At 30.7% G+C, this 13,358-nt stretch overlaps 2 protein-coding genes, 1 non-coding gene and 1 pseudogene across 4 annotated transcripts; 1 reads left to right on the forward strand and 3 right to left on the reverse strand.

The window, feature by feature from the left end:
- Positions 1-4,917, forward strand: part of LOC121215979 (small ribosomal subunit biogenesis GTPase RsgA 1, mitochondrial-like) — a 45,716-nt pseudogene extending 40,799 nt beyond the window's left edge.
- Positions 4,918-5,875: 958 nt separating this feature from the next.
- LOC107916724 (probable signal peptidase complex subunit 1) lies at positions 5,876-7,050 on the reverse strand. Of its 2 annotated transcripts, XM_016846080.2 has the most exons (3): positions 6,935-7,013; positions 6,483-6,618; positions 5,876-6,359 (listed from the first exon to the last, which is right to left on the reverse strand). In XM_016846080.2, the coding sequence occupies exon 3, from the start codon at positions 6,357-6,359 to the stop codon at positions 6,084-6,086; it is 276 nt and encodes a 91-aa protein (XP_016701569.1). In that variant the 5' UTR covers positions 6,483-6,618; positions 6,935-7,013; the 3' UTR covers positions 5,876-6,083. The 2 variants fall into 2 exon arrangements, with proteins under 2 accessions (XP_016701569.1, XP_016701570.1); XM_016846081.2 differs by lacking the exon at positions 6,483-6,618 and having other exon boundaries at positions 6,935-7,050.
- A 1,981-nt stretch (positions 7,051-9,031) lies between these two features.
- LOC107916629 (60S ribosomal protein L17-2) lies at positions 9,032-11,198 on the reverse strand. Its single transcript, XM_016845943.2, has 7 exons — positions 10,882-11,198; positions 10,753-10,789; positions 10,603-10,643; positions 9,720-9,950; positions 9,529-9,631; positions 9,381-9,448; positions 9,032-9,291 (listed from the first exon to the last, which is right to left on the reverse strand). Exons 1-7 carry the CDS (start codon positions 10,882-10,884, stop codon positions 9,238-9,240), a joined length of 537 nt encoding a protein of 178 aa, XP_016701432.1. The 5' UTR covers positions 10,885-11,198; the 3' UTR covers positions 9,032-9,237.
- Positions 10,118-10,247, reverse strand: LOC121207165 (small nucleolar RNA snoR74). The gene has a single exon (XR_005902279.1). It is a non-coding gene; the product is annotated as a small nucleolar RNA snoR74 (small nucleolar RNA).
- Positions 11,199-13,358: the final 2,160 nt, after the last annotated feature.

Below are 13,358 nucleotides of genomic sequence, written 5' to 3' on the forward strand. Positions count from 1 at the left end.
GTTTTAACATTGCTTATTACCTTTTAAAAGTTTTTTTAAATAGATTTTTATTTAATCATTATTTAGAAAAGTTAAATAGTGTATGTGGTAAGATTATTATCATTGGGCGTGTTTTGGTTTTCATGTTTGTATTTCTCAATAATTTGTAATATGTTGTCCATGTATATTATTCCATGTTTGTAATTTCGCCTTTCATTCATAATCGTCGCATTGCAATTTTCAACTTATTGATTCGAAATTCATGATTCCATTTCATTTCAAGTCAAATTAATATATTTTGGGTCGACTTTATAAAACAAAGGCGATGTTTGATGTTTAGAAATTCGAGGGATCGTGCCCTAATGTGTTGGGCTTCGATCTTTTATTTGTCTAAATAATCAGATTTTCCTTTTAAATTTCGTCCGCGTTTTCTAAGCTTTAAAACAAAAGCGATGGTTGGTGTTTGGGAATTCAGGAAATCGTGCCCTAATGTGCTGGGTTTCGATTTTCTGTTTATCAAATAATCAAACATCCCTTTAAAATCCCGTCTGCCTTTTTCTTCAAAAAAAGGCAATATTTCGTGTTTAGAAATTTCGAGAAATTGTGCCCTACGTGCTGGGTTTCGATTTATCGTTTGACCGAACGACCGGATATCCTTTTAAAATTTCAATGCATAAGTTTTGGAAATTATGAGATGATTTTGGTATCAAAGGTTCGAAATGTCGTGTCCTACGTGCTGGATGTGATATTTTATTTCTTCGAAACAAGAGAATCTTAATATCCACTTCAAGTTATCCAAACATTCATAAAGATCGTATTTTAAATTTTTTTCAACTTTCAACTTTAAGACGTTAATTAATCGATTAGGTACCAATTTTGGGCGTGACGAGGGTGCTAACCCGTCCTCGCACGTAATCGACTCCCGAACCCGTTCTCTCAAGTTTCGTAGATCAAAAATGTCGTTTTAGTAAACTAAAATGTTTTATTAAAACAAAGGTGATCCGATCACACCTAATAAAGATCGGTGGCGACTCCTAATTTTCGTTTTGTTTTCAAAATATAAAGTCGATCCCCGTTGTTCAAAAAAAAGGTTTCGATACATACCATACCATTTCAATATCAATTATAAAACTTTATTAACACAAATCGGACTCGGACGGATACACGGATCCAACCAAAACATACCAGTTTGACATCCAGTGCCTTATCGGATAATTCGAAGTAATAATTTGACACCCAATGTCTCATCGGCTAAACTGAAATAACTTGGCACCTAGTGCCTCATCAAATTAATCCGAAATAGTAAATTGACACCTAGTGTCTCATCGACTCGAAGTCGAAGAAATCCCTAAACTCTTCCAGTCCTATGCCATGCCATCTATATCCGACTCAGCCCAATATAGTTAATAGGGTTTAATTTCACTTTTTAAATACAACCAATATTCATTTCAATTCAAATAATCAATATATTTAATATATATACCAATTCAATCAATATAAATTCAATAAATTTATCACATACTAAATAAATCCATTTTAATTGTAAAATACAAAAATTCTCACCTCAACACTTACCATGTACATTAAATTAAATTATAACATTTAACAACTAAATTCAGATTTTAGAAATACAAACCAGAAATTCTGAGCTATTCCTCATCGACTTTATCTCTCCTCTTTTTAGTCGAGGGTTCTAGTACGACGTTAGCTATGGAATTAAAACAATTAAAATTTATCAATACAATACAATTTAAATTTCATATTGAATATTTCAACTTTTTAATCAACATTTGTCTAAATTCTAATTTAGTCCCTAAACCTAGACTAATTTTATTCTTTATTTTCATGCAAATTCCACTTTAGACTAAATTCAACTCTCTATTTTCACATGAATTCCTAAATTTTGAATTTTTCACAATTCAGTCCCTATTACACAAAATTTACTATTTGTTCTACAATTTAATCATTTTTCGTTTCTAGCTTAAAATTCTATCAATTTAGTCTCTAACACTAAAATTATTAAACATTAATAACACCTAAAAACTCAATGATTTCTAAAATTTTGAAATGAGTCGAGTAGCATTTAATACCAGGATTCTTAAAACATAAAAATTACAAAAAAAATGGGACTAAATTAACTAACCAATTGAACTTAAAAACTTTTGAAGCCCTTAGACCTTCGTCTCCTTCTTTCCCCCTTTTCTTTCTTTTTCTTTCTGTTTTTTGTTTTGGCTTTCTTTTCTTTTTTTTTCTATTTCTTTTATTACTTATTTATTTTATTATTATAATAATATAATATATATACACTTACAATTAAGTAAATATATTTTATACAATATATATTATATTACAACTTATGTGGCCTCAACTAAAGGCAATGGCATAATTCTTTTTAGTCCCTTTAATTTTGCTTTAATCTATAATTCAACTTTCACCTTATATGCAATTTAGTCCTTATATATAATTACTTTTAATTCAAGCAAATTCACTTAACCGAAACCTAATTAACTATACAACTAACTTCGTAAATATTTTTGCAAGTTCGATTTACGGGAACGGAGTCCCGGAAAGGTTCTTTTTTTTAATTTGGTCCTTTTTAATTAATTAACTATCGAAACGTTTAAATTTATTAACGAAACTTTAATACCATCTTAATGACACTCCGTAAATATTTATAAAAATATTCACGGCTCGGTTTATTAAAAATAAGGCCCAATACCTCATTTTCTAAAACCACTTGAACTTAATAAATCACTTATATAACATAAATTATCAAATCAAAAACCTTTTTAGAAATCACACTTGTCTCCTAAATATTAAATAATAATATTTACGAACTTACTCGTCGAATTTGATGGCTCCAAAACTACTGTTCCCGACACCACTGAAAAACGGACGTTACATAACAACCCACCTTTTATGCTTACATGATCCTTAGTTGAAGCCCAGTCCACTGACTTACCCCTTATGTTTGCTTTCAACAAAACCAAACTCGTTGATAAAGAGGTTCAAATCTTGATGCTCTACTTAGGGATAAGCAAAATTCGATTTGATTCAAAAAAATCGAAAAAAATTCAAATTTTGAGTTAAACGAATCGAATTATTCGAGTCAACTCGAATTTTTTTTTAATTTCGAGTTCGAATAGAGTTGAGTTTTGGAATTCGAATAACTTGAATAATTCGAATATCAAACTATAATATTTTACATTTTTACCCCAAACTCCCAACCTTTTTATTTTTCCCTCAAAACTTGTACTCCTCACTTTTCCCCCAAAACTTTTACTTCCCTCCTATCCCAACCCTCCATCTACTCAAAATCCATTTCCCACCAAAATTTTAATTTCTCATTTGCTTTTCCTCAAAATTTTACTCCCCAAAACTCTTAAAACTTTTTATTTTCCCCTTAAATTTTTACTCCCTCCCACTTTCCCCCCAAAACTTTTACTTCCCATCCCACCTCCCATCTACCCCAAACTCATCCCCCTTATTTTTTTTAATATTTTTCCTCCAAAATTTTACTCCCCTATTTACTTTCCCTCAAACTTTTACTCTCCAAAACTTTTTATTTTCCCCCTAAACTTTTACTTCTCACTCTTTACTCCCAAATAAAAAATTAAAATTATCCAAAAAATATCCAACATAAATAGTAATAATTTTATTTATATCTACTATTTATATTATTAAATTAAATTTCACATTTTATATTATTTATATTATTGAATTGTTTAGTCATATTGAATATTTATATTAAAATTGAATTATTAATGATGCCATAAAATATTCGTGTTAAAATTTTATATTAGTATTAATTTCACATTTTATCTTTAAAATAACTTTTATTAAAAAATCACATTTTTACATTTAATATATTTTTTAATTCCAAAATATATAGTGACAAGAATATGAAGATAATTGAAACAATTAAGCAAGTAAAGAAGCTAATCCGTATATAAAAGATTAATAAATAAATTATGAGGTGATGAAAGATTATAAAAAAATTGATTACGGTGGACAAATTTTATTACGATGGTTGACAAGTTGTAACAAGGACCCACAATTATTTTTTAAAATTTAACTTGAACAAATATATTCGATTCGATTCGATTCGAATTCTATCTCACTCGACTCGATTCGAGAAAATTTCAAATCAAATTAGGATGATAAAATATGATTCATCAACTCGATTAACTCGAAATTTTTTCATTCGATTCGATTCGATCGAACACTCACCCCTAGCTCTACTACTCAAAGCAATGTTTTGTGTGTAGCTTTCAATTTCATTGCAAATTACGTATTGGAACTATGAAATGTATGTGCAGACTCTTATTGCATGGAAACAGAGGTTGTGATGCTGGGGTTATGAACCACTTTTTTGCAGTGTTGAGACTAAAAAGGGCATTGATCTCTTGCGTTTTACTCAAGGAATCAAACAAATGTAGTTGTGGATCTAAGTGGAGTTGCAAAATCAAGCCTTATCAATGTTCTGAGAAGTAATCATCGTTCTTCTGATGCCCTTGAAGAAGATAACTGGTTTGAAAACCAGAGGGTTGGGGAGGTTTCAACAAGGGTAGAGGAAAGCATACCAGTCGACATGTTTCTTTGCTTTCACTATCAGGAGGGGGTTATCTTGCTGATACACCTAGGTCTAGCCAACCTAATTTGTTGAAAGTGACAAGGCAATCTCTTGCACAAGCTTTTCCTAATGTTGTCGACTTGTCGGCTGTAATATTATACACAATTTGTTGCATTTCACTCTCTATGTGAACTGCATCAATTTCTAATATGCATTTGGCTCTAGTTTGAAAAGTTATTGCCTCAAAAGAAAATGTCTTTTCATACTTCCATATATAATCAATAGACGTACAAATCAAAAAGAGCCAAGACAAACCGGTAAAAAGAAATCTAGGAGTCTTAATTTTTTATTAATATTTTGACAATCTTCTACTTTACATGCTTCAATTAGAGGTATTAATCCTTTTCTGTAGTAATAACTAATAAAGTTGCTAAGTTATGTTAAATGTGTATAATTTTGTTTTAACTCATCATGGAAATTGTCCGATGTTCTTTTTCTTTCTCTAAAAAGATAATTTAATTACAAATCTTGCAATAAGGGATCATTTTTCATATCCTGTTCATACTTGCAGCAGTTCCTACAGTCTGAAATGATAGTTTAGTGAGAAATGCCTAGATCTAGAATATGTTAAATTCTATTCTTCAAGTTGATATGCTTATGACAACCCAGTATCTTTCATCCAGAACTTGCATAACCAAATATCTCTAAGAATTAACTCAACCATTTTACCACAACTTTGCTTTTATAATTTAAGAACGCAACTTATTTTCTTCTTTTCCTTCAATTTTGGTATTTTCCCAACTTCTCATCCTATGTATTGTTTAAGTTTTGTGACTGGCTAACTTGTGAACATTTCCATTTCCTTCTGAAATTTAGAATGTCATTTGCAGGTACACGGTGGGAGCTATGGGCGTCCAGCAAGCTGAACCTCAACTGGAACCAAAGAAACATAGGAGGCAATCACGCAAAAAGATTAACCAGTCAATATTAGATGAACTTAATGATGACGATAACCTAGACTTAGAAAACGACCAAATTGTAAGCGCAACAAAGAATGAAAACCAGTAGAAAATTCATTGCCTTCTTACTTTGTGGCGTAAATGATAAGGTTCCTAACTTTTTTTTTTCTTTCCATGAAAGAGAATGTGAACTTGATCTGCCCACTTGCCACTAGCCTCTCAAGTCTTTGACACTAATGGGATTTGTCAAGTCTTGTTTGGTATACACTCTTCTGCAGCCAGCTAAACAGAGGCTTTCCAGCGTTTGATAGCAAATCAATGATGTAATATCTCTCAGAAGCATCAAGATTAAAGAGAAGGAGAATAAATGCAAATGAAGGTTCTCTTCAACTAATTGATCAAGGCAAAAGAAGGAAGATAAAGAGATGCATAAAGGGGTTCTCTTCAACTAATTGCTTATTATAGTTCAAAAACTTTGAGAAACCTAGCCGACTAGATGGAAAGAAAGCAGAAAACATCAATTCATACCCCTAGCAACTTTCTAATGATGCTAAGATGAAACCAAAATGACCCTACTTCTTGGTGGATTTCTTCTTTGAACTCACAGCTACTTGTGGCTTGGGATGCTTCTCGGCCTCGCTTAGATCCAACCACTTGAGTGGGTGGCGGTTGAAGAAAGGCCAATTTGGAATAGTAATCAAAGTGGTGAGGGTCACACCACCGGCATATACGAGCATCATCATCTGAAATGATCCCAACACATAACCAGCACCAAATGAAACCACTGCAAATACCAATAGCATCACCTGCATTATCTGCTCTGCTAGCTTTTGCCCTTGCCAATCCATCTACCCAACACAACAATGCAAAACCAACATAAAGCCGAAGTCCAAGTATTAACACCATAAACAAATACCAAACCAATTAACTAACCAGACTATAACTAAAAGACTTCATTTATCTTTTCTCACTTTATTTCCAATTTCACTACTATTGCAGGTATCATGGATCCGGAACGCCAAACTGGTTCTCCTACAGGTCCGTTTTTTATTAAACCCTAGAGATCATCGATTGTGACTTGGGAGCGAAGATCCCTAAACCAAAGCCCTAGAATGTTGTTCGGTTAGCAAGAATTGTTGATTATAAGATGAGGTAAATGATTAGCGATCAGAAGGGGGGTAAAAGCAAAAGTGAGATTAGGAAATTGATAATCAAAACATAAAGGTTAAACATTAGGACTTGGTTTGGTATCGGAGAAAATAAACCTAAAATCATGCCCGAATGCCCAATCCCTTCCATAAATCTTAAAATTCGATCAAGGAGCAAATGAAAGGAATCAGAGAAATTGATAATAATAAAAAAAGAGGTTGAATCAATTAGAAAGTGTAAAGCTCTAAACTGCGAAAGAGGGAGTAAAACTTACCTGAAAGTAGAAATCAGAAGCGAAGAGAGGGAGAAGATGTCTGAAAGTGGAAGTCAAGAACAAGCGTAAGCGCAGGTACGTTAAGAATTAAACTTCATATTTTGATATATATTGGCAACTTACGATATTTCATGGCCACACGATCAAAAGCAATATTGGATACAACAGCCGTTGGATCAACTGTTCCAAACTATATGCAACTATGCTGTTTTATTCTTAGTTAAAATATGCCATAACGTGGAAATTTAATTATTGTAGTTTTATTTTTAGGATTTTTATTTTTTATTTTTTAAAATTTAAAATTCAGATTTAATTTTTAATATTGTTATAATTATTTTATTTAATTCAAGTTTATTATAGTTTTTTTAATTATATTGTTATTTATTGAGTTTTTTTTTTAAATTTCAATGTCACAACAATAAATTCAATAAAAAATTTTAATAGTATTAATAGTTGAACCTAAATTTAAAATCTAAAAAAGTAAAAAAAAATAAAATAAAATCTTAAAAATAAAAGTATAAAGACTAAATACCAAATTTGTGAATAGTATAAAAACTTGTGACATGTTTTACCCTTTTTTTTCTTTTTTTTTTGATTAAATTATAATGATAATCAATTTGTGCGGATTTAATCCTACTTTTATTTACTCAAAATTTGATCCTTTTGCTACTGTTAACATTATTTAAAAATTAAGTATAATTACAAATTTAATTCTTCAACCTTTACTTTTATGACCCCAACTTCTTTTTTCTTATAAATATTAAAAAAATTTAAAAAGATATTAAAATTTTAAAAAGATTAAAGACTAGTCAAAAAATTTCTCAAATGTGTCAACAATATAAAGATAGGAAAAAAAGGAGTAAGAGTAAGTGTATAACATTGATTCAGATGATGGACAACCTATTTGGCATAAAACATGAAAATTTATTTTGAGTTTCCAAGTGACGAAGACAAGACATGGCCAATCAAAGTAAAGGCAAGCAAGAAAACAAAATCCTATATTATATCTCTAAGATATAAAATACCCCAAGACCTGGAGAGACAAGTGCTTCGCCAGCTTGTCAGTTGCAAGTATACTATATCTCTTAACATACATCAAAGTTACTTAGATTTAGTGAAAATTGGGTTCATCACAATATCATTTACTAGATTCATTAATACTAAATTTCTTATGATTTTTTATAATATTTAAATGAGAATTGCAGCTTAAATTCTTGTAGAAATGATTAATAGCAAGTTTTGTTTTTTTTTTTTCATCTCTAATTTGTTGACACATTTGAGAAAGTCCGATAAATTTTTAAGTTTTTTTTTATATAATTAAAGCATAAAAAATAAAAGTTAAATTGACAAAAATTATAAAAATTGAGAAACTAAATTTGTAATTTTACCTATTTTTTAATAAAATTAATAGAAAAAGCTAACAGAAGGACTGGAAATGAGTAAATAAAAAGAGAGACCAATTTTGAACAAATTAAAATAAAATAAAATAACTAAATCTGCACAAATCCACAGGTACGGGGACTAACTTCAAAATTTAACCTTCCATTTTCTTTCCTCGAATTTGTGGTGTAAAAGCAAAAACATACCACAAGCAAGAAAATTAATTTGCGTATAAATAATTAAATGACCAAATTTTATTTATTTTTTGGTGAAATCTAAATGACCAATTTTCATAAAACTTGTGCAAAACCTCAATATTTTATTTAAGAGTCTATCTCGCGAATCAAACTTAAATGAGCAAATCTAATTGTCGACTAAATTATAGTAAATATACATTAAATATCAAATTTAGGCTTTCCTCTATCAGGGAGAAGATTATATAAATTTCTTTTATTCATAAATTCTAAATCTTCTTTTTTTCATTTACTTTTTATGGGCGGAACAAATAGCCAGTAAAAGAGTTTCGAATTTATCAGCAAACAATTTTTTCCAAGCTGATCTTAGACTCATTGCCAACAGAAAGTAGTCTAACTTTTGGAAATCCATGGCTAAATCTTGAGAGAAGTAAGCAACCACCTTTTGCAATTTTAATCCCTTTTTCCCTAATTATGGTTTATGGCAATGAACACTCATCATTATTTTCCTCAACAAAATAACTTCATATAAAATCATGGATTAAAACAAAAATCTCCAACATGAATCTCAGATCAATAACATTTGACTAAACAAGGTTTCAAAAGACATCTAACAACTCTTTCTACTTTGAATAAACATCAAAACTACTTACTCGCAGAGTAAGACAGAAATCATTTCCCAGATACAACTTCCTTCATCGACTAAAATTTCAATCTTTTGCTGACCGTCTACACAGATACTTGGGACTTCTTCGACTTGCTAGCTGCCAACTGAGTCTCAGGCTGAAAGAACAACATATTTTCAACAAAACAACACGATAGCAGCATAGTTTCCATTCATTAAGGAGATTTTAAGTTTAGTTATAAATTACCTCTTTCTTAACGGGCTCTTCCTTCTCCAACAAAATTAACTCGATGTGGCAAGGAGAAGACATGTAAGCTGCCAAAACAACCATCTTATTAACATAGAAGGATAAAATACACTACAAACAATTACAAGTTCATGGTTCTAAGTCATACGATTGATTCTTCCATGGGCACGGTATGTACGACGCCTTTGTTTCTGAGCCTGGTTAACTTGGATGTGAGAAATATAGAGTGCATCCACATCCAAACCCTTGACCTGACAAGTTAGTTTCAATTTGTTACAAACGGAAACTAAAAAAACCAAGTAACAGCAAAAAGCCAAAAAACCAAAAGAGTAAGCATACCTCGGCATTGCTCTCAGCATTCTTCAGCAAATCTAGAATGAATTTGGCAGATTTTACAGGCCAGCGACCTTGTCCGTTAGAATGCCTGTTCTTTGCCTGAGCTGTACGTCCAACACCACCACAGAAGCGTCTGAAGGGTACGGCCTGTTTGTGAGCCATAACATCCTCCAAATACCTCTTAGCCTTACCCAAAGGCAACTTCCTGATAGCAAACGCAGTCTCCCTTGTGTTCTATAGAGCAATAATAGGGTGTGAGACTCAGTGATGACCACCAGCTAATTAAAAACATCACCAAATGGGCAACAGAATATCAACAAACGCCAAGACACCCCAAAGAACAATCGAACACAATCCCGTGCCATATCTAATCCAAAAGCTAGTCTTCCCAAAGCACTACAAAATGAGGCATCATTTACTGAGCCTTCATTCACCAAGAAGATCCAGAGGTTCACCCCATAACAATGCAAGTAATTTTCCTGAAGTTTACGAGAGCCTCACTCAAAAAAGGCAACAAGACCCTGCTTTTTCCAACAGATTTAGGAATCCTAATACTACGCTGAAAAAGAAAATATCTAACAGCATAAACAATACATCCTAAAAATATAACCAAAAATAACCTAAAGATCCTCCCCCAAACAAGCATGAAAATAAAAAAGAGCCGTACAGCAGCTGCTTAGATGCTACAATTATTCGCTAACGACAATAATAGGACTGGTTATGCATTCAAGAAAACGGCAGCACCAATCTATTCATTAGTTTCACATGATTTATCGTATCTTTAACCGTATAGAACAGACAAAGGTTCTTAAACAACAAGCAAATCAATGCCCGTAACTTTATGTCAAGAATCAGATCAAAATATATCAAAATAAGAATGTAATACCTTGAAATGAACCCTGAGATCAGAGCCCCTTGCCTTGCAGGCTGCACAAAAACAACACAAACCATCATCAGTTTCCCACATTTAAAAATAAAAAAAAGGCACAATGAGAAAGTAAAATGCTCAAAAATAAAGGAACAAGTGGGACTTTACACTTGGTGGGATTATCTGACTCCTTCGAATACTTCACCTGAAAAAAAAAACGATTCAAAGAAAAATCGAGTTTAGTGTTATATTATTTCATAAAAAGAAATTAAAATATAAACAAAGAAAAATGAGTACCATGGCTGCGAACTGGTTGCCTAAGCTGCTTCTGCCGCCTAAAAGAGGAAGTAAAAGAATGGGGAAGGTATAAGAATATATAGGAATCTGATTCTAGGGTTTTTCAGTGCTTTCTTTAGAGGGCTCGAGTTTACGAGTGCCCAGTTCAAGACCTAGGTTTTGAAGCTTTTACAGACCCAATAGGCCCAAAATATTTCTCTATGACTAATTTCTAATCTCATAAACAAATTTATATAATTTTACTTTATATTTTTAATCGATTGAGTATTAGTTCAGTTGACATTGGTATTATTGTTAGTGTAAGAAGATGCTAGTTCAAGTGCACTGAAGTGTTATCCTCTTTTTTAAGGGTTGAAGAGAGACTATGGGTAGTTCTAAACATTATATCCAATAATAAAGACTAGAAATAGTGATGCTACACTCATATGAAATGAAGTAAATCAAAAAAATATCTAATAAAATTATTTAAAATAATACATATAATTAACATATATAACTTGTTTTTTTAATCAAATATAATGTTAATACAAATATTTCTAATCATTATTAAAGTATTTGTATAAACTATAAAAAAGGATTAATATATTTAATTCAATTTTTATTTTTTTAATAGTCAACAACTTCATAATAGTTAATAGATAATACATGATGAATATAATTATAATATAATAGATTATATTATATAAAATTATTATTTCTAAAATGTTATCTATGAAATCAAAAAAATCAATTTAAAATTTTATGGCTTAATTATAAGTTAATGAACTAGATTTTAATTAAATTAAATTATTAACCTACTTAAATAGACAACAATTACTAATTTAAAATTTAAATAAATTAATTTAAAATTTTATATAACTATTCCTTCATACATATATACATTTAATATAATTTTATTCACAAACTATTTAACGTTAAAAAAAACTTTCTTATAACGAATTTTATCAAAAAATCAATTTAAAACTTTAGAATTTAATGGCTTAATTATAAGAACTCTATATTATTTTTATTAAATTGATTACGAACACACTTAAATAGAGAACAATTACTAATTTAAAATTTAAATAAACTAAATAAAATTTTATATTTAAATTTATTCATTTTGAAGTAGATTAAATATGTATAAATATATATATATAACGTGAACTCTATTTTTAAATATAAATTAATCTAAATTTAAATAAAATAATAAAATGACTTATTTTGGTCTTTCAGTTTTAATAATTAAGATGGTGTTCACACTTATATATAAAAAAAAATTAAAAATTAGATAGATATACATATAGATATCAAAATACAACTTCTCTTTTTCTTTTTTGGGTACATTTAAGAAAAGCACAAAAAAAAGTAGTGCGGGAAGATGGATGCAAATACATTAGAGCTTGTGGTTACACAACACAAACTCAATGTGTAACTTTTGAGGCATTGGAGAGATGAACAAGGAGTCTTTTGACACAGATGTCTCTGCCCTTCCCAATCACCCTTCTCACTGCAACAATATCAAAATGAACATTCTCTAGAACTCATGGATGGTTGTCCATATTATCTCGGAGACAAGATTATAAAACTTTGGGGAATCTAATAGCATCTCTTTCACATTGATTCAAGCCACTTTTAAAACCCTTCAACGATCATACCTCTCTCTCTCTCTCTCTCTTCGGCTTCAGTTTTGGTGCTTCCCAATCGCCATCGTCTTCCTCTTCTACTGCTTTGAGATTACGTGTCCTTTTCAGTCCAACGCTGTTTCCTTGCATAGGAACCCATAAAGAGATTTCTTAATTTACTTGCAAAAGGCAGGTTTTTTCAGGAATAGTAAGTCTAAGCATGGGATCATTTAGTACTCAAGGAGCCACGAATGCAGGTGCTCCACTGATGAATATGTTAATGAACATAAAAACCTCTAGAAAAGAAGCTTATCGATTATTCATCTAATTGTGAAGTACAGTATTAGGACATGTGCTTTGTATAAGGTTAGGGAGTTTGGTGGTTGGGATAACCGATGAAGCCATGAAGAAACCCTCATGCGACATTCATTGTACTATTAGCTAACTGTGACATATGATAGAAAAAGTAAAACTTGCATTCTCTTTAATACACTTAGAAGCCGCTTACTAATTTGGATTGATGAAAGGCAGCATACCTTTCTTGTCGGTTAAGATCATTTAAAAGAATTCTGAGAAATTTTTACACATATATATAAGAAAACTGTATGGGTGTTGTTTTGAGATACGATGATGCACCATCCAAGAATGTGGTTCGAGATTCGGGGTTTAAATTCGGTTCAAAGTTTAAGATTTAAGATTCATATTTAAGGTTCGGGGCTTAAGGTTTAAGATTCAAGATTTTAAGGTTATGGGTAAAAAAATTAGTAAAATTATGTATTAATCATGGAAAAATTACTGAAATATTATTAAATAATTAGAAAAGAATCATAATGATTAAATAATTGGAAAAGGACTATAAATGATGTGGTGAGA

This window comes from Gossypium hirsutum, chromosome A01, assembly GCF_007990345.1.
Source record: "Gossypium hirsutum isolate 1008001.06 chromosome A01, Gossypium_hirsutum_v2.1, whole genome shotgun sequence".
NCBI lineage: Eukaryota > Viridiplantae > Streptophyta > Magnoliopsida > Malvales > Malvaceae > Gossypium > Gossypium hirsutum.

Excerpts from the sequence above, each read along its gene's own strand:
- LOC107916724 (XM_016846081.2), bottom strand. The coding sequence starts at position 6,359 with ATGGATTGGCAAGGGCAAAAGCTAGCAGAGCAGATAATGCAGGTGATG.
- LOC107916629 (XM_016845943.2), bottom strand. Across the intron at positions 9,951-10,602 it reads ATCTCAGGGTTCATTTCAAG|AACACAAGGGAGACTGCGTT; the intron begins GTATTACATTCT and ends ATTGCTCTATAG. Across the intron at positions 9,632-9,719 it reads ATGCTGAGAGCAATGCCGAG|GTCAAGGGTTTGGATGTGGA; the intron begins GTATGCTTACTC and ends CTAACTTGTCAG.